The sequence below is a fragment of the Balaenoptera physalus genome (genome assembly GCF_965194825.1).
Source record: "Balaenoptera physalus genome assembly, chromosome: 13".
Classification (NCBI taxonomy): domain Eukaryota; kingdom Metazoa; phylum Chordata; class Mammalia; order Artiodactyla; family Balaenopteridae; genus Balaenoptera; species Balaenoptera physalus.
In genome coordinates, this window is record NC_138892.1 from 61,794,329 (window position 1) to 61,814,717 (window position 20,389).

The 20,389-nt window shown below is 44.3% G+C and overlaps 1 protein-coding gene across 3 annotated transcripts; it reads left to right on the top strand.

The window, feature by feature from the left end:
• Positions 1 to 551: 551 nt before the first annotated feature.
• AAAS (aladin WD repeat nucleoporin) lies at positions 552 to 20,265 on the top strand. 3 transcript variants are annotated; one of them, XM_082422298.1, is made up of 16 exons: positions 552 to 808; positions 8,907 to 9,034; positions 11,440 to 11,495; positions 11,807 to 11,898; positions 12,095 to 12,141; positions 12,400 to 12,498; positions 12,821 to 12,964; positions 17,876 to 17,996; positions 18,340 to 18,464; positions 18,652 to 18,712; positions 18,865 to 18,955; positions 19,185 to 19,278; positions 19,366 to 19,433; positions 19,602 to 19,683; positions 19,792 to 19,876; positions 20,007 to 20,265. In XM_082422298.1, the coding sequence occupies exons 1-16, from the start codon at positions 686 to 688 to the stop codon at positions 20,232 to 20,234; spliced, it is 1,644 nt and encodes a 547-aa protein (XP_082278424.1). In that variant the 5' UTR covers positions 552 to 685; the 3' UTR covers positions 20,235 to 20,265. The 3 variants fall into 3 exon arrangements, with proteins under 3 accessions (XP_082278424.1, XP_082278425.1, XP_082278426.1); XM_082422299.1 differs by having other exon boundaries at positions 556 to 808; positions 8,940 to 9,034; XM_082422300.1 differs by lacking the exon at positions 8,907 to 9,034 and having other exon boundaries at positions 610 to 808.
• The last annotated feature ends 124 nt before the right edge of the window (positions 20,266 to 20,389 follow it).

Sequence of the window (20,389 nt, forward strand, 5' to 3'; positions counted from 1 at the left end):
CTCCCTGTGCCTCACTTTCCTTATGGTGACGTAACAGTACCCACCTCATGGAGTTGTTGTAAAGATTATACAAGCACTTATCATAATAAGTGCTCAGGAAATGTTAATTTCCCAACTGTTCCCACTTTTCCTTCCAGGAGACCTAACCCTGTGGGCTCTAGGTTCCGGCGGGCCCTGCACTCTCCCTCCCAAGGCCTCCCGCCTGACTTCCCGCCTCCCGGAGGCTTTCCCTCAACTTTCCAGCTTGCTGCCCGTGACACAGTCCTGGGAGCGTTTAATTAGGTACTGCCCTGAACGTGGCTTATTTTGGACTTTTCGAGTGCTGAGAGTGAGTGGGAGAGTGTGTTGGGGGATTTGGAACTGGGAAAAACAGTAGTCTCACAGGAAACAAAACAAAAGAAAACAAAAAAACCGCTCCGACCCTTAACTAGTGGTCTGCCCTACGGACGTGTCTGCACCGGCCCCCTCCGGCCGCCAGGCGGCGCGCGAGGACGCCGGAAGTCTGTCCCCGGACTGCGCATGCGTCCTTCTTCTCCGTTACTCTTCCATTCACTTCCGTTGAGCTTTGCATAGTCGTTTGTCCCAGGCGACTACCCGTACGCATCCTAATCTAGCCCGGGAACTAAGAGTCGGCGGAGCGGGATCCGGGAGTTTGCTCAGTCCGGACGTCTTCGGGACCGGCAGGATGTGCTCCCTGGGGTTGTTCCCTCCGCCGCCGCCTAGGGGACAAGTCACCCTATACGAGCACAATAACGAGCTGGTGACGGGCAGTAGCTATGAGAGTCCGCCTCCCGACTTCCGGGGCCAGGTGGTCAGGGCGAGGAGGGAGGAGACCTACAGGCATGGGGGGCAGAGTCGGAGAGAATGGGGGAGCAGAGGCAACGTGATAGGGGCGGGGTCGAGGTCCCCATACGGGAGTATTGGAAACAGCCTGGCCCAGGCTGGAGAAGAATAGAAAGGCTGGGATGTATTTAAGAGCTGGGATTGAAGGATGAGGGATGCTGAGGGGCTGTGGTGCGGGCCTAGTGGGAACGGAGAGTGAGGGCGAATCTAGGGGATGTGAGGGTGCAGGAGGACTTCTGAAAAGTTGGTACAGTATTTGGGAGAACTGGGAAGGCACAACCTGGGGAGTTTTTTCCTGTGGTGTTTCTGGGAAGGAAAAGGAAGAGAAACTTACGTTTATTGAGCGTTTGCTTGGAAGAAAGAGGCTCTGAGTCAGGTGTTCTCCACAAATGTTTTAATAATGTGATTTAATAATCACAGCAACCCTATGAAATGTTATTCTAGTTTTACAGATAAGGGAGTTAAGACCTGTTTCCCTGCCCCACAAGTGTTTTATATATATATATATATATATATTTTTTTTTTTTTCCTTTAACATCCTTATTGGAGTATAATTGCTTTACAATGTTGTGTTAGTTTTTGCTGTATAACGAAGTGAATCAGCTGTCTGCATACATATATCCCCATATCCCTTCTTGCGTCTGCCTCCCACCCTCCTTATCCCACCCCTCTAGGTGGTTGCAAAGCACCAAGCTGATCACCCTGTGCTATGCAGCTGCTTCTCACTAGCTATCTGTTTTACATTTGGTAGTGTATATATGTCAATGTTGCTCTCTCACTTCGTCCCAGCTTACCCTTCCCCTTCCCTGTGTCCTCAAGTCCATTCTCTACGTCTGTGTCTTTATTCCTGTCCTGCCCCTAGGTTCATCAGAATCATTTTTTTCTTTTTTTAGATTCTATATATATGTGTTAGCAGACGGTATTTGTTTTTCTCTTTCTGACTTACTTCACTCTGTATGACAGACTCTGGGTCCATCCACCTCACTACAAGTACAAATATATATATATATATATATATATATATATATATATATATATATATATATATATGCCACATCTTTATTATTATTATTTTTAATTTATTTTATTTTATTTATTATTTTATTTTTGGCTGCATTGGGTCTTCATTGCTGTGCACAGGCTTTCTCTAGTTGTGGCGAGCGGGAGCCACTCTTTGTTGCAGTGCGTGGGCTTCTCATTGCGGTAGCTTCTCTTGTTGCAGGGCACGGGCTCTAGGTGCGTGGGCTTCAGTAGTTGTGGCATGCGGGCTTCAGTAGTTGTGGCACACAAGCTCTAGAGCGCAGGCTCAGAAGTTGTGGCTCACGGACTTAGTTGCTCCGCGGCATGTGGGATCTTCCCGGACCAGGGCTCGAACCCGTGTCTCCTGCTTTGGCAGGTGGATTCTTAACCACTGCGCCACCAGGGAAGCCCACATCTTCTTTATCCATTCATCTGTCGTTGGACACTTAGGTTGCTTCCAGGTCCTGGCTGTTGTAAATAGTGCTGCAATGAACATTGTGGTACATGACTCTTTTTGAATTATGGTTTTCTTAGGGTATATGACCCATTGCTGGGTCATATGGTAATTCTATTTTTAGTTTTTTAAGGAACCGCCATACTGTTCTCCATACTGGCTGTATCAATTTACATTCCCATCAACAGTGCAAGAGGGTTCCCTTTTCTCCACACCTTCTCCAGCATTTATTGTTTGTAGATTTTTTTAAAATTTATTTATTTATTTTTGGCTGTGTTGGGTCTTCGTTTCTGTGCGAGGGCTTTCTCTAGTTGCGGCAAGCGGGGACCACTCTTCCTTGCGGTGCGTGGGCCTCTCACTATCGCGGCCTCTCTTGTTGAGGAGCACAGGCTCCAGACGCGCAGGCTCAGTAGTTGTGGCTCATGGGCCCAGTTGCTCTGCGGCATGTGGGATCTTCCCAGACCAGGGCTTGAACCCCTGTCCCCTGCATTGGCAGGTGGATTCTCAACCTCTGCACCACCAGGGAAGCCCCTGTTTGTAGATTTTTTGATGGCCATTCTGACCGGTGTGAGGTGATACCTCATTGTAGTTTTGATTTGCATTTCTCTAATGATTAGTGATGTTGAGCATCTTTTCATGTGTTTGTTGGCAATCTGTATATCTTCTTTGGAGAAATGTCTGTTTAGGTCTTCTGCCCATTTTTGGATTGGGTTGTTTGTTTTTTTGATACTGAGCTGCATGAACTGCTTGTATATTTTGGAGATTAATCCTTTGTAAGTTGCTTCGTTTGCAAATATTTTCTCCCATTCTGAGGGTTGTCTTTTCATCTTGTTTATTGTTTCCTTTGCTGTGCAAAAGCTTTTAAGTTTCATTAGGTTCCATTTGTTTATTTTTGTTTTTATTTCCATTTCTTTAGGAGGTGGGTCAAAAAGGATCTTGCTGTGATTTATGTCATAGAGTGTTCTGCCTATGTTTTCCTCTAAGAGTTTTATAGTGTCTGGCCTTACATTTAGGTCTTTAATCCATTTTGAGTTTATTTTTGTGTATGGTGTTAAGAAGTGTTCTAATTTCATTCCTTTACATGTTTTCCCAGCACCACTTATTGAAGAGGCTGTCTTTTCTCCACTGTATATGCTTACCTCCTTTATCAAAGATAAGGTGACCATATGTGCGTGGGTTTATCCCTGGGCTTTCTGTCCTGTTCCATTGATCTATATTTCTGTTTTTGTGCCAGTACCATACTGTCTTGATTACTGTAGCTTTGTACTATAGTCTGAAGTCTGGAAGCCAGATTCGTCCAGCTCCGTTTTTCTTTCTCAAGGGTGCTTTGGCTATTCGGGGTCTTTTGTGTTTCCCTACAAATTGTGCAATTTTCTGTTCTAGTTGTGTGAAAATTTCATCGGGATTGCACTGAATCTGTAGATTGCTTTGGGTAGTATAGTCATTTTCACAATGTTGATTCTTCCAATCCAAGAACATGGTATATCTCTCCATCTGTTTGTATCATCTTTAATTTCTTTCATCAGTGTCTTATAGTTTTCTGCATACAGGTCTTTTATCTCCTTAGGTAGGTTTATTCCTAGGTATTTTATTATTTTTGTTGCAATGGTAAATGGGAGTGTTTCCTTAATTTCTCTTTCAGATTTTTCATCATTAGTGTATAGGAATGCAAGAGATTTCTGTGCATTAATTTTGTATCCTGCTACTCTACCACATTCATTGATTAGCTCTAGTAGTTTTCTGGTAGCATCTTTAGGATTCTCTCTATATAGTATCATGTCATCTGCAAACAGTGACAGTTTTACTTCTTCTTTTCTGATTTGGATTCCTTTTATTTCTTTTTCTTCTCTGAATGCTGTGGCTAAAACTTCCAAAACTATGTTGAATAATAGTGGTGAGAGTGGGCAACCTTGTCTTGTTTCTGATCTGAGAGGAAATGGGTTCAATTTTTCACCATTGAGAACAATGTTGGCTGTGGGTTTGTCATATATGGCCTTTATTATGTTGAGGTAGGTTCCCTCTATGCCTACTTTCTGGAGAGTTTTTATCGTAAACGGATGTTGAATTTTGTCAAAAGCTTTTTCTGCATCTATTGAGATTATCATATGGTTTTTATCCTTCATTTTGTTAATGTGATGTATCACACTGACTGATTTGTGTATATTGAAGAATCCTTGCATTCCTGGGATAAACCCCACTTGATCATGGTGTATGATCCTTTTAATGTGCTGTTGGATTCTGTTTGCTAGTATTTTGTTGAGGATTTTTGCATCTATGTTCATCAGAGATATTGGCCTGTAGTTTTCTTATTTTGTGACATCTTTGGTTTGGTATCAGGGTGATGGTGGCCTCATAGAATGAGTTTGGGAGTGTTCCTCCCTCTGCTATTTTTTGGAAGAGTTTGAGAAGGTTAGGTGTTAGCTCTTCTCTAAATGTTTGATAGAATTCGCCTGTGAAGCCATCTGGTCCTGGGCTTTTGTTTGATGGAAGATTTTTAATTGCAGTTTCAATTTCAGTGCTTGTGATTGGTCTGTTTATATTTTCTATTTCTTCCTGATTCAGTCCCGGAAGGTTGTGCTTTTCTAAGAATTTGTCCATTTCTTCCAGGTTGTCCATTTTATTGGCATATAGTTGCTTGTAGTAATCTCTCATGATCCTTTGTATTTCTGCAGTGTCAGTTGTTACTTCTCCTTTTTCATTTCTAATTCTGTTGATTTGAGTCGTCTCCCTTTTTTTCTTGATGAGTCTGGCTAATGGTTTATCAATTTTGTTTATCTTCTCAAAGAACCAGTTTTTAGTTTTCTTGATATTTACTATTGTTTCCTTCATTTCTTTTTCATTTATTTCTGATCTGATCTTTAGGATTTCTTTCCTTCTGCTAACTTTGGGTTTTTTTTGGTTCTTCTTCCTCTAATTGCTTTAGGTGTAAAGTTAGGTTCTTTATTTGAGATTTTTCTTGTTTCTTGAGGTAAGATTGTATTGCTATAAACTTCCCTCTTAGAACTGCTTTTGCTGCATCCCATATGTTTTGGGTTGTTGTGTTTTCATTGTCATTTGTTTCTAGATATTTTTTGATTTCCTCTTTGATTTCTTCAGTGATCTCTCAGTTATTTAGTAGCATATTATTTAGCCTCCACATGTTTGTATTTTTAAATTTTTCCTGTAATTGATATCTAGTCTCATAGCGTTGTGGTCGGAAAAGATACTTGATACAATTTCAGTTTTCTTAAATTTACCAAGGCTTGATCTGTGACCCAGAATATGGTCTATCCTGGAGAATGCTCCATGAGCACTTGAGAAGAAAGTGTATTCTGTTGTTTTTGGATGCAGTGTCCTATAAATATCAATTAAGTCCGTCTTGTTTAATGTATCATTTAAAGCTTGTGTTTCCTTATTTATTTTCATTTTGGATAATCTGTCCATTGGTGAAAGTCAGGTGTTAAAGTTCTCTACTGTTATTGTGTTACGGTCTATTTCCCCTTTTATGGCTGTTAGCATTTGCCTTATGTATTGAGGTGCTCCTATGTTGGGTGCATAAATATTTACATTTGTTATATCTTCTTCTTGGATTGATCCATTGATCATTATGTAATGTCCTTCTTTGTCTCTTGTAATAGTCTTTGTTTTTTTTGTTTTAATTTATTTTTGGCTGCATTGGGTCTTCGTTGCTGCACGCGGGCTTTCTCTAGTTGTGGCGAGTGGGGGCTACTCTTTGTGCTGGTGTGTGGGCTTCTCACTGCGGCGACTTCTCTTGTTGCAGAGCATGGGCTCTAGGTATATGGTCTTCAGTAGTTGTGGCACGCGGGCTTCAGTAGTTGTGGTTTGCGGGCTCTAGAGCGCAGGCTCAGTAGTTGTGGTGCATGGGCCTTGTTGCTCCACGGCATGTGGGATCTTCCCAGACCAGGGCTCAAACCCATGTCCCCTGCATTGGCAGGCGGGTTCTTAACTACTGCACCACCAGGGAAGCCCCTAGTCTTTGTTTTAAAGTCCCTTTTGTCTGATATGAGGATTGCTACTCCAGTTTCTTTTGATTTCCATTTGGATGGAATATCTTTTTCCATACCCTCACTTTCAGTCTGTATGTGTCCCTAGGTCTGAAGTGGGTCTCTTGTAGACATCATACGTATGGGTCTTGTTTTTGTATCCATTCAGCCAGTCTGTGTCTTTTGGTTGGAACATTTAATCCATTTACGTTTAAGGTAATTATCAATATGTATGTTCCTATTACCATGTTCTTAATTGTTTTGGGTTTGTTATTGTAGGTCTTTTCCTTCTCTTGTGTTTCCTGCCTAGAGAAGTTCCTTTAGCATTTGTGCTGGTTTGGTGGTGCTGAATTCTCTTAACTTTTGCTTATCTGTAAAGGTTTTAATTTCTCCATTGAATCTGAATGAGATCCTTGCTGAGTAGAGTAATCTTGGTTGTAGGTTTATTCCTTTTCATCACTTTAAATATGTCCTGCCACCCCCTTCTGGCTTGCAGAGTTTCTGCTGAAAAATCAGCTGTTAACCTTATGGGGATTCCCTTGTATGTTATTTGTTGCTTTTCCCTTGCTGCTTTTAATATTTTTTCTTGTATTTAATTTTTGATAGTTTCATTAATATTTGTTTCATTGTGTTTCTCTTTGGGTTTATCCTTATGGTACTCTCTGTGCTTCCCAGACTTGATCGACTATTTCCTTTCCCATGTTCGGGATGTTTTCAACTATAATCTCTTCAAATATTTTCTCAGCCTCTTTCTTTTTCTCTTTTTCTTCAGGCACCCCTATAATTCGAATGTTGGTGCGTTTATGTTGTCCCAGAGGTCTCTGAGACTGTCCTCAATTCTTTTCATTCTTTTTTCTTTATTCTGCTCTCTGTCAGTTATTTCCACCATTTTATCTTCCAGTTCACTTATCCATTCTTCTGCCTCAGTTATTCTGCTATTGATTCCTTCCAGAGTATTTTTTTTAAAAATAAATTTATTTATTTTATTTATTTATTTTTGGCTGTGTTGGGTCTTTGTTGCTGTGTGCAGGCTTTCTCTAGTTGCAGCGAGCAGGGGCTACTCTTTGTTGCAGTGCACAGGCTTCTCATTGCGGTGGCTTCTCTCGTTGTGGAGCACGGGCTCTAGGTGCATGGGCTTCAGTAGTTGCGGCACGCAGGCTCAGTAGTTGTGGCTCATGGACTCTAGAGCACAAGCTCAGTAGTTGTGGCACATGGGCTTAGTTGCTCCACGGCATGTGGGATCTTCCTGGACCAGGGATTGAACCCGTATCCCCTGCATTGGCAGGTGGATTCTCAACCACTGCGCCACCAGGGAAGCCCCTAGAGTATTTTTTTTTAAATAAATTTATTTATTTATTTTTGGCTGCGTTGGGTCTTCGTTGCTGCGCACGGGCTTTCTCTAGTTGCAGTGAGCAGGGGCTACTCTTCATTGTGGTGCACGGGCTTCTCATTGCAGTGGCTTCTCTTGTTGTGGAGCACAGACTGTAGGTGCACGGGCTTCAGTAGTTGTGGCACATGGGCTTTAGTAGTTGTGGCTCGTGGGCTCTAGAGCGCAGGCTCAGCAGTTGTGGCACACGGGCTTAGTTGCTTCGCGGCATGTGGGATCTTCCCAGGCCAGGGCTAGAACCCGTGTCCCCTGCATTGGCAGGCGGATTCTTAACCACTGCGCCACCAGGGAAGTCCAGCCCCTAGAGTATTTTTAATTTCAGTAATTGTGTTGTTCATGACTGTTTGTTTGCTCTTTAGTTCTTCTAGATCCTTGTTAAATGTTTCTTGTATTTTCTCCATTCTGTTTCCGAGATTTTGGATCATCTTTACTATCGTTACTCTGAATTCTTTTTCACGTAGGTTGCGTATTTCGTCTTCATTTATTTGGTTTTGTAGGTTTTTACCTTGCTCCTTTGTCTGTAACATATTTTTTTTGTCATTTCTTTTTTTTTCTCTCTTTTTGATGGGTAGTGCTGTATTCCTGTCTTACTGGTTGTTTGGCCTGAGACGTCCAGCACTGGAGTTTGCAGGCAGTTGGATAGAGCCGGGTCTTAGTGCTGACATGAGGACCTCTGGGAGGCCTCACTCTTATTAATATTCCCTGGGGTCTGAGATTCTCTGTTAGTCCAGCGGTTTGGACTCGGAGCTCCCACCACAGGATCTCAGGCCTGACCTCTGGCCTGGGAACCAAGGTCTCGTGAGCTTCGTGGCGTGGTTAAAAAAAAAAAAAAAAAAAAAAAGAAAGAAAGAAAGAGAAAAAGGAGCAGTACAATATCAAAGAATAAAAAACAAAATAGAAAGATAAAAAATATAATAGGAAAAATAAAACTATAATTGAACCGACTGGTTGCTGGGGGTTCCTCCCATCCCCTTAGGTGTCCATGGTTCCCCACCGGTGCCTGGTAGGTGCCCTAGTTGTGAGGAGACACAAATTCCACGTCCTTCTTGTATGCCATCTTGACTCCGCCCCTCTCCACAAGTGTTATATTTGTGGAAATGGGAAACAGGTCTCTGGAGCCTCTTACCCTCAGCCCTGCCAAGGGTTGGAGATGGCAGGAAGTTCAGTAGAGATCTAGGGAAGAGACTGACTCACTGTCATACCTCATTTCTGGCTCTAGTGGATCAATCTTCCTGTCCTAAACCTTACTAAGGATCCCCTGAAGACCCCTGGGAGGTTGGACCATGGCACAAGAACGGCCTTCATCCACCACCGGGAACAAGTGTGGAAGAGATGCATCAACATTTGGTGAGACATGGCAAAGGGTCTCCTGGGCCAGTGGTCTGCAGATCCTGGAGGCAATGAGGTCACCACCCCTCTGCCTTGGGCTTCCCGGCCCTCTCTAGCTCAGAGCTGTGTATCACTCAACATATCAAATTATCAGTCCTTTTTGTGGAACTCAAGGTTGTGCAACAGTAGTTCCATTTCATCTCCTGTGACTTGCTTTCCACTTTGGTTTAATTCTGTGAACCTGTTCCTTCCTTATGTCATTATTACTTTCTGAGCCTTTACCTGAAGTTCAGCAAGATTAGGTATAAGGTTGCAGGGAATAATCTCATACATAGGTCATTCATTCTGCACATGTAGGAGTGAAGCCTGGATTGAATTCCTGGCTGTGCCACTTTTTAGCTGTGTGACCTTGGTCAAGTTACTTAATCACTCTGTCCCTCAATTTCTTCATCTGTAAAAGGGAACCTATCTTACAAGGCTGTAGTGATGATTAAATGAGTAAAACACTTAGAACAGTGCCTGGCCCATGTTAATCCCATCAAGAGTTAGCTATTATTATTATTATTATTATCATCATCATCATCATCATATGTAGGATGAATTCCTACAAATGAAGTAGCTGGGTTCAAAGGGTATGTTCATTTGTAATTTCATGAGCTATTGCCATATAGTCCTCTGTTTAAGTTGTACATATTTACAGACCTACCAACAGTGTATGAGACAACTATACCCCAATAAAAATTAGAAAACAAAACAACAAAACAAACACAGTGTATGAGAGTGCCTGTTTCCTAACACATGTGCTATCAAGCTTTGATATTTGATATTGCATTACAGTTTAATTTGCATGTCTCCTTGAGTGAAGCTAAACGTCAAGTCATGGTCTGAAAAGCCATTCAGTCCTGGGTGCTTTCTCACTTTCTGCCTCTCTAACTGCTGCTTCTCTTCCTGCTCTCTTTTAAATGTTGGTGTCCCTAGGCTGGACTTGTGATTGATGCTCCACACCTGGGTGTTCACTTGTCTGCCCAACACCCTCAGTCAGATATTCCACAGGCTTCATACACTCAGCATGTTCAAAATCAATCTCTTCATTTTCCTCTCTAAGCCGGCTTCTTCCTTGTGTTTTTCATCTCAAGGAATGGCCTTCCTAGTCATATAGAAGCAAGTGGTTTGAATGTAGGCTCTGGGGCAGGCAGACAGGTTGAATCCTGACTCTGCTATTTCCTACTTAGTTCACCTTTGATAATTAACCTCTTCACACTCTCTGTTCTCTCATCTAAAAATGCTGATGATAACAATACCTATTTTGTAGGGTTGTGATAAAGGCTGAATTAGATGATGCATGTGACGCATCTAGCCCAGCCCTGGCACAGTGTAAGCAGTATTAGATGCTATCATTATCACCTGGGTGTTTCCCTTGATATTGCTCTTTCCCTTGCTAATGTCTAATTAGTCCTCAAATCCTGTCCATTCTACTTCCTCGAGCACTCAAATCTGTCTTCTTTTCTCCATCCCCAGTGGTTCAGGCCACTTTGGCCTTTCTTCTAGATTCCTGAAGTAGACTCTTAACCCATTTCTTTCTCTCCATTATTTTTCCCTTCTAATCTGCAGCCAAACTGATCATTCTAAAATGCCAGTGTGATCAATTTATTCCTCAGCTTAAACTCCTTCTGTGGCTTTCCATTCACTATCTTAGGGCAAGTCTTTTTTTTTTTTTTTTTAATAATTTGTTTCTTAAATTTATTTTATTATTATTATTTTTTATAAATCTACCTATTTATAAATCTATTATTTATCAATCGATCTATTTTTTCTAAATCTATAAAATTTATTTTTGGCTGCGTTGTGTCTTTGTTGCTGCATGTGAGCTTTCTCTAGTTGCAGCGAGCGGGGGCAACTCTTCGTTGCAGTGCGCGGGCTTCTCATTGCGGTGGCTTCTCTTGTTGCGGAGCAGGGGCTCTAGGCGCGCGGGCTTCAGTAATTGTGGCACTTGGGCTCAGTAGCGTGGCTCACGGGGTCTAGAGCACAGGCTCAGTGGTTGTGGTGCACGGGCTTAGTTGCTCCACGGCATGTGGGATCTTCCCGGACCAGGGCTTGAATCCGTGTCCCCTGCATTGGCAGATGGATTCTTAACCGCTGCGCCACCAAGGAAGTCCCTTAGGGCAAGTCTTGACTCCTTGATCTGTGCACAAAGCCCTGAAAGACCTCTGAGCCTTAGTTGCCTCACTGGTGGACAATTTATATATTGTCCTTTCATTGGTACAATGAAAGGACTATATAAAGTACATGTCACATAGTTGTCACTCATTAAATGTGAGTGTTCTTATTTTTAATACATGTTTATTTAGTGAGTGAATAGATGAACTTAGAGGGGAGACTGAAGGGATCAGAGTAACTGACTCACAGCTCCCTCTCCTCTTCAGGCGCGATGTGGGCCTTTTTGGTGTGCTGAATGAAATTGCAGACTCAGAGGAGGAGGGTAAGTGTGTTTACCTCCAGCCTTCTCTAGTTTTATGGTTGCCATCTCCCCTCCATATTCTCCCTAATTCATCCTAATACCTGTTGGCCCAGCACCTTTCCCTTTAGCCCTGTATTTCCCAGCCCATTTGACTCTGCTGGTGCCATCTTCTCTTCCCCTCTACCTACCCCCATACCATAGAGTGGGTGTCCAGAGCACCTGTTGGGTGGAAGGATCTGGGGAGTGCTTGCCCTTGCTCGTCCCTCACCTAGGAGGGTGCCAGTGAGAACCCTGTGAATGGTTTAATCACAGCTGCTTTCTCAACCCCACAGTGTTTGAGTGGGTGAAGACGGCATCCAGCTGGGCCCTGGCACTCTGTCGATGGGCCTCCTCCCTCCATGGGTCTCTGTTTCCCCATCTGTCTGTAAGTTTGGCTTCCTCCCCCGGCCCTCCCTGGCTGCTGGTCCCCCACTCCCACCACCTCTCCACTTCCTATGTCTTAGGGTCAGGGTGTGATGAGAAGACTGCAGAGGGTATGAATGGTCCAGCTCCCCTGTGGGAGCATTGAGGGGATAAGCTCCTTTTTCCCAGTGCCACCTCTATCCGCTTTGCTATTACAGCTCAGGAGTGAAGATCTGATTGCTGAATTCGCTCAAGTCACAAACTGGTGAGTGTACAAGCTCTGGAGCTTTTGTGGGAAGCAAGTCCTGAACCCTGGAACTTCTTCTGGGGAGAGGGAAATCAAGGCAGAGACTCCTCACACCCCTTTCCTGACTGCTCCCCACATTCTCCCTCCTACCTCCCCCAAAAAGAAAGAAAAGAAACAGTGAAAAATAATAATGTCCTCACATGGAAGGGAACCTGAGCTCTGGGCCGGGTGTGGCGAGGTGCAGGTCGGGACTCCTCACTCTCACTCCTGCCCCAGGTCCAGCTGCTGCTTGAGGGTCTTTGCGTGGCACCCACACACCAACAAGTTTGCGGTGGCCCTGCTAGATGACTCCATCCGTGTGTACAATGCCAACAGGTATGTGGGGGGCATGCTGTGCGGACTCGGAGTCTTCAGTCTCCATCGGTCGGTCCCCACTTCCTTCTCCAGCCTTGGTGCCCAGGGAGTCCTGCAGTTCCTGGGCCTGGTCCATGGCTCCTTCCAGAACTGGGGTCAGGGAGGCCCCACAACTGGATGCGTCCTCTTTCCAGATCCAGTCTTTATCCTGTCCTCTGTCCCACAATACCCCCAGGCCCTGGGTGATCAGCTTTCTCTCTGGATTTCCCTCCTCAACCACAACTCAGGTCCCCTGCACCTTAGTGTCCCTGCTTTGACCCCATCGCCTCCCCTTTCACCCCAGCACTATAGTCCCCTCCCTGAAGCACCGGCTGCAGCGAAATGTGGCGGCCCTGGCCTGGAAGCCCCTCAGTGCCTCCGTCTTGGCTGTGGCCTGCCAGAGCTGCATTCTCATCTGGACCCTGGACCCCACGTCCTTGTCTACCCGGTGAGTCCCAGCAGTCTCTCTCTTACCTTGGCCTGAGGGTCGTGGCCATGCTGGGGTGGTGAGGAGGTCTGGAAGGAGAAGTTCTTTTTCCTCACAGCACTTCCCAGGGCTACGGGAGAAGCAGACCTAAGGCCAAGGTGGAGGTGCTGAGAAGATCTAATCTAGAGAAAGGGACAGAACTGGGGGCTTCTGGGATTGTGGGGAGTTTGTACCTATGGATCATGGATTGGAAAGACTGTCTCTTTCAGAGGACTGCCAGATGTAGGTTTAAAGGAAAGGGGGAAGGGAATTAATATGGATAAAAGCTGAAACCGATGAAATTGGAAAAAATCCCCATGAGGACTAACTAAATATAAAACCAGAAACAGGTTCTTTAAATTATGAATAAAGAAGAAAACCTTTTGGCCAGCCTTATTAAGGTAAAATAGAAAATCAAAGTACACTATTTTCAAAATGGGAAAGGAGAGATAACCACAAATATGGAAGAAAATAGAAGAATTATTAGAGCATATTATATATGTTTAGACTAACAAATTTGAAAACCTAAAGGAAATGTTTGTCTAGCAAAATATATGTTATCAAAGTGGACTGTAGAAGCAATTAAAATGGATGATCTCTACCCCTAAAAAAAGATGCCAGGCTGAGATGGTTTTATGAGAGTTCTATCTAATTGTCAAAGAAAAGATAATCTCCATGTTACCTGAACTAATCCAGATCATAGAAAAATTTGGAAAGCCTCCTGATTTGTTTTATTTTCCTTTTAATAAACTTTGTGCATAATTTTAGATTTTTAGAAAAGCTGCAAAGATAGTAGAGTTTTGGTATATCCTTCACACCATTGTTAACGTCAGATATTACCATGTTAGATTTGTCAAAACTAAGAAACTGACATTTGTACATTGTTATTAACTAAACTCCAAACTTTGTTCCTATTTCACCAGTTTTCTCACTAATGTCCTCTTTCTGTCCCAGGATCAATCCTGATTTATTTATTTTTATACAAATCTTTTTTTAAAAAATATTTATTTATTTATTTGGCTGCATGGGTCTTTAGTTGTGGCACTCGGGTTCTTTGTTGTGGCATGTGGGATCTTTCATTGCGGCACATGGGCTCTCTAGTTGTGGCACACAGGCTCTAGAGCACACGGGCTTGGTTGCCCGCGGCATGTGGGATCTTAGTTCCCCGACCAGGGCTCAAACCCACGTCCCCTGAGTTAGAGTTGGAAGGTGTATTCTTAACCACTGGACCATCAGGGAAGTCCCCATCCTGATTTATTTCCATAAAGCTAATGTAACCTAAACCTGACAATAGGTGGTATAAGAAAGAAAATATTTGAGCATAGATTTTATTTATTTATTTACTTACTTCCCTCCTTACCTCCTTCCTTACTTTACTTCCTTACCATGCCTCGCGGCTTGCGGGATCTTAGTTCCCTGACTAGGGTTTTTTTTTGTTTGTTTTAAATTTTTATTGGAGTATAGTCGATTTACAATGTTGTGTTAGTTTCTGCTGTACAGCAAAGTGAATCAGTTATACATATACATATATCCACCCTTTTTTTAGATTCTTTTCCATATAGGCCATTACAGAGTATTGAGTAGAGTTCCCTGTGCTATACAATAGATCCTTAGTTATGTATTTGATATACTGACCAGGGATTGAACCTGCGCCCTTGGCAGTGAAAGCATGGAGTCCTAACCACTGGACTGTCAGGGAATTCCCCTGAGCGTAGATTTTTTTAAAATGCTTAATAAAATATTAGCAAATAGAGTCCAAAAGCATATTTTAAAAAAGATCTTAGGGCTTCCCTGGTGGTGCAGTGGTTGAGAATCTGCCTGCCAATGCAGGGGACACGGGTTCGAGCCCTGGTCTGGGAAGATCCCACATGCCGCGGAGCAGCTGGGCCCGTGAGCCACAATTACTGAGCCTGCGCGTCTGGAGCCTGTGCTCCGCAAGAGAGGCCGCGATAGTGAGAGGCCCGCGCACCGCGATGAAGAGTGGCTCCCACTTGCCACAACTAGAGAAAGCCCTCGCACAGAAACGAAGACCCAACACAGCCAAAAATAAATAAAATTAAATAAATTAATTAATTAAAAAAAAAAATCTTAACCAAGTGGAATATTCCGGAAATTAAAAACTATTCACCATTAGGAAATCTATTAAAATGATTTGTTACATTAGCAAGTTAAAGGAGAAAAGTGTTTATATAAATAAATGCCCTTCTCAATAAGCAGACATTCAGCTGAATACATAAATAGGAATGCAAAGAGACAACCTAAACATAAAGAGTATATATGCAAAATCAGTGGCTACCATATTGAACAGTGATATAGGAAATACTGTCAAGATAATGTCAAGATAAAGGCAGAGATGTCATTATCACCATTAGTAACCAACATTATTTGTGGAGGTTCTTTTGAGGGCAGTAAGACAAGAAAAAGAAACATGGTAAAGTCTTGTGAAAGAAGAGAAAATTATTTTTATTTGACGATGATATGATTTTAAACCTAGATAAGACGAGATTCAACCAAAAATCCTATTTAATCTAATAAGAAATTTAAGTAGTAAAGTAACTGGAGCCAAGAAACTGAAAATGTAATAGCTCCCCTTTGTACCAACAATAATCAGTTGAGAAATTGCAATGGAAAATATGTTCTATTTACAATAGGTACAATTACTATAGATTACTAGGAATAAATTGTTAAATTTATTTAATCTGTTAGACATTTGAAGAAAGTGGTTGAAGAATATTAAACAAGAGCTGAATTAATGGAGGGACGTGCTATATTCCTGGGTAGGAAAATTTAATCATGAAGATGTCAAATTAAGTGTATTTCCCATCAGAATTTTGCTGGTTTTTGTTTGTTTTTGTGAACTGGACAAAATAATAGTTTTTATGAAAGAATAAATGTGGAAGGATTGCCAAGAAAAGTTTGAAAAGGAAGAATATTGAGAGGAGATTTGCCCTACCGGGTATTGAAATATTTTATGAAGTTATAGTAATAGAAAGTTATTGGCATAAGATCAAACAGATCAGTGTAACAGAACAACATTCAGGAACAGATCTAGGAATTTATGGAAATTTACTATATGATGAATTTGGATTTGCATTGCAATAGAGAAGTTTAGATTTTTGGTCTTTGTTTTTTGTTTTTTAGTGGTTTTGGCATAATTGGCTATCCATTTAGAAAATAATACAGTTCGTCCTTGCTTCACACTTTATTTTTTTAAAAGATGAATAGAAGGCAATGGTAGTTTTTTTTTTTTTTAATTTATTTTATTTTTGGCTGTGTTGGGTCTTCGCCTCTGTGCGAGGGCTTTCTCCAGTTGCGGCAAGCGGGGGTCACTCTCCATCGCGGTGCGTGGGCCTCTCACTATCGCGGCCTCTCCTGTTGTGGAGCACAGGCTCCAGACGCGCAGGCTCAGTAGTTGTGGCTCACGGGCCTAGTTGCTCCGTGGCATGTGGGATCTTCCCAGACCAGGGCTCGAACCCGTGTCCCCTGCATTGGCAGGCAGATTCTCAACCACTGCGCCACCAGGGAAGCCCCATACTTTATATACAAATAAATTCCAAGCAGACAAAAGAACTAAATGTAAAAATAAATAAATAAAAGGACTAGAAGAATGCATAGAATGCTTTTTGGCCCATTCAGAATTATAGTATTATAATTATTATTATTATTTTTTTGGCCACACCGTGAGGCTTGTGGGGTCTTAGTTCCCTGACTGGGGATTGAACCCTGGCCCTCAGCAGTGACAGCATGGAGTCCTAACCACTGGACCGCCAGGGAGTTCCCAGTATGCTAGTATTATTAAAGTTGAAATGTTTGATAATATCCAATATTAGCAAGACTAGGAAAACTACTACTAGAGTATATTGTGGTACGAACTTTTCAGAAAATATTTGTTGGCATATTTATCTTTTGAAAGGTTCAAGCCTTTTTTTTACCGGCAATTCCATTTTAATACTCTATTCTACACAAATAATGACAAGAGTACATAAAGATATAGGGAATATTTTTTGCAGTACCGTTTGTAATAAAACATTACAAACAACTGAAATATCCGTTTGTGGTGGCATGACTGAATAAATTATAGTTCATCTATTCAGTGGAATACAGTGGGGCCATTGAAAAGAATGAGATGGATCTCTGTAAACTGATGTATTGTAAAGTTAAGAGAGTTAGTTGTAGACTGGTGATCTAAGACCTCATTAGGCTTAAGGTGGGTATAGTTGGGAGGAAAAAGGACAAGGTGGCATTAATTTGGCTAGTAGCCTGTACCTGTCAGGCCAAGTATGTGGCTCTGGAGATACAGAGCTGACGGACACAGCTGGGGCCCTCAACTAGTTCCCAGTCTAGTGGGGGAGGTTGCCACGTGCGCCATCTTTGATGAGGAGAAAATGATGTGGGAGCACCGAGGAGGGAAGCTAATTCTGACAAGGAAAGGCAGAAAGACAGATTTAGGAGCACAGGATGAATTCTGGAGAGTGGCAGATAACTGTAGGAAGAGAAGAGATTGGAACCTTGAAGTGATGGCATGGATTATCCCATGCTCCAGGCAGGATGGTCCTGTGGGGAGAGGGCTCTCATCTAGAGCAGAACATGCATCTCCCCAGCACAGTACCTTCTAGCTTTACTGGTCAAAAGTTTTTGTCTCTTTCAGGCTCTTTTGTCCCTTTCACCCATTTTCCTTTCTGGACCTCCTGATAGTGACTGCCCTTCCTTCCTTCTTTTTTTTTTTTTCTTTTTCTTTAACTTCCGTGATCCTTATTCATTTTCCCCAACCTGGATTTGAACTCAGAGGGGCCATTGGGATTGGGAAGTTTTAGCAGGAGAAGGCAAGGGAATAGAATCATGGGGCTTTCTTCCTGTTGTCTTCTGACTCCACACCCCATTTCCCCTCGGCAGACCCTCTTCTGGCTGTGCCCAAGTGCTCTCTCACCCCGGGCACACACCTGTCACCAGCTTAGCCTGGGCCCCCAGTGGGGGTCGGCTACTCTCAGCTTCACCTGTGGATGCTGCCATCCTGGTGAGTTGGTCCCCACGCCTCTTTCGGTCATTTCAGCCACCCCTCAGACTTGAGGAGAGAGCTTTCTTTGCCTGGTGGTGGGAAATACCCTGGGGGAAGGAGAGGAATAGCTGTCCATTCAATCTTAAACATATCCAGGGGAAGGCGCTGCACCAGCCTGACTCCTCAGATGTAAATTTCTGCCTGCTGTCAGTATAAACATAACCCTATTTCCTCCTGTTTTAACAGTCCCTTTCCCGCATCCTCCCCTCTGGTTCTTTGTACCTTAAGGAAGGGCAGCCCCCCGTGGGATGGTAGGGACGCTTGAGTCTCCCCTGTCTCACTCTCTTCCCCTTTCTCCTAGGTATGGGATGTCTCAACAGAGACCTGTGTTCCCCTTCCCTGGTTTCGGGGAGGTGGGGTTACCAACCTGCTCTGGTCCCCGGATGGCAGCAAAGTCCTGGCTACCACTCCTTCAGCTGTCTTCCGGTGAGTAGGGGGAGGGCGGGGCGGGGGGCAGGAACGACCTAGAGAAAGGCACTAGGCTCCTGGAACTGCTAGTGCCACAACCTTCCGTCCGCGTTCCCATTCACCTGAACGTGGGACTGACAGGAAGGGAAGTCCAGGCTGTGACACCTAGAGTTCCTAAGCTGTGACCTGCCTCTCTTTGGCACAGAGTCTGGGAGGCCCAGATGTGGACTTGTGAGCGGTGGCCTACCCTGTCAGGGCGATGTCAGGTAGGAGGGACTGTGCGTCTCAGGAGCGGGGGCGGAGGTGGGCCCTGCTCCCCCAGGTGTGTCCCCCACCTCCTCTACTTTTCTTCCTCCTGTGCTTCCCTCCTGTATTCCCATAGACCACCCTTTCCCTGCCTTTTGCTCCCTGACCCCAGACTGGCTGCTGGAGTCCTGATGGAAACCGCCTGCTGTTCACTGTGTTGGGGGAACCGCTGATTTACTCCTTGTCGTTCCCAGAACGTTGTGGTGAGTCCAGGGAAACACTTCTGGATGCACAACATCTGGGGTAGTCGGAGGGAGACAGGAACCATCTGGAATATGCTGCTCTGAAGGATAAAGGGAAGTAAAGAAGCTTGGGAAAAAGAAAAAAGGAATAAGCTTGGGAGCCTTGAGAGGTGTTGATGCCTGTGATGGAGAGGAGGCAGGGGCCAGTGGGAGGCCCCTTGTCCTTAGGAGCCTCGGCCCTGATCCACAGGTGAGCGAAAGGGGTGCGTTGGAGGCGCGAAGTCAGCTACAATTGTGGCAGATCTGTCTGAGACGACAATACAGACACCGGATGGAGAGGAAAGGTGAGCTGGGTGGGCGAGGGAGGGGCAGTGAGACGAAGCTGGGAGGGACCACGCTGAGCCCTCCCAATCTGCTGTTCTGACCCATAGGCTTGGGGGAGAGGCTCACTCCATGGTCTGGGACCCAAGTGGGGAGCGGCTGGCTGTGCTCATGAAAGGTAAGAGGAGGGGAGGGAGGCCTTGGCTCAGGCCGCACCATCTTCCCATTAATTGACTGTTTCCAGGCCCTGGCTGCAGTTCTTCTCTGCCCCTGCCCTGGGACTCTGCCTCTGCCCTGGGACTCTGCCTCCAGAGTTCCTTCCTATCCCTGCATCCACTTCTTACAGGAAATCCACGGGTCCAGAATGGTAAACCAGTCATCCTCCTTTTTCGCACTCGAAACAGCCCTGTGTTCGAGCTACTTCCTTGGTAGGTGCTGGGCAGGTGTGGTTCCCCCCGGCCTCCCATACCAAACCCATACCCTCTACACCTGCCTTCTGCCTCCAGCAGCCTGCTCACCTTTCCTTCTGCCCCTAGTGGCACTGTCCAGGGGGAGCCAGGAGCCCAGGCCCAGCTCATCACTTTCCATCCTTCCTTCAACAAAGGAGCTCTGCTCAGTGTGGTGAGTAGGCCAGCGGCTGCGGTTGCAGAAGTGGGCTGAGGAGCTGAGGGCTGCAGCTGCCGTGTGGCTCTGCTGTATGGCCTTCTTTGGGCTCAGACTGGTCAGACTTTGCTTTCCCCTCTCTCTGCAGTGCTGGTCCACGGGCCGGATCGCCCACATCCCTCTGTACTTTGTCAATGCCCAGTTTCCACGTTTTAGCCCAGTGCTTGGGCGAACTCAAGAGCCCCCAGCTGGGGGCGGAGGCTCTATTCATGATCTGCCCCTCTTTACTGAGACGTCCCTAACCTCTGCCCCTTGGGACCCTCTCCCAGAGCCACCCCCTGGTCGGCCCCACTCCCCTCACTCCCGCATTCAATAATAAAAAGTGTCCTTTTTTGTTTTCCACTCAATTATGAGACTCTTATCTTTACCCAGCATTGGGGTATACTGAAGAAGAAAAAGGCATGGACTTTGGGTTAAGATCTTGGCTCTTTCACTTTTTAGTCATTTCTTGTGAATTTGGTCAAGTTATTT

Bases quoted from the DNA above. Each gene is read 5' to 3' on its own strand.
- AAAS (XM_082422298.1), top strand. From the start codon at position 686: ATGTGCTCCCTGGGGTTGTTCCCTCCGCCGCCGCCTAGGGGACAAGTC. The intron at 17,997-18,339 runs GTGAGTTGGTCC...CCTTTCTCCTAG, and splicing joins CTGTGGATGCTGCCATCCTG to GTATGGGATGTCTCAACAGA. The intron at 18,465-18,651 runs GTGAGTAGGGGG...TCTTTGGCACAG, and splicing joins ACTCCTTCAGCTGTCTTCCG to AGTCTGGGAGGCCCAGATGT.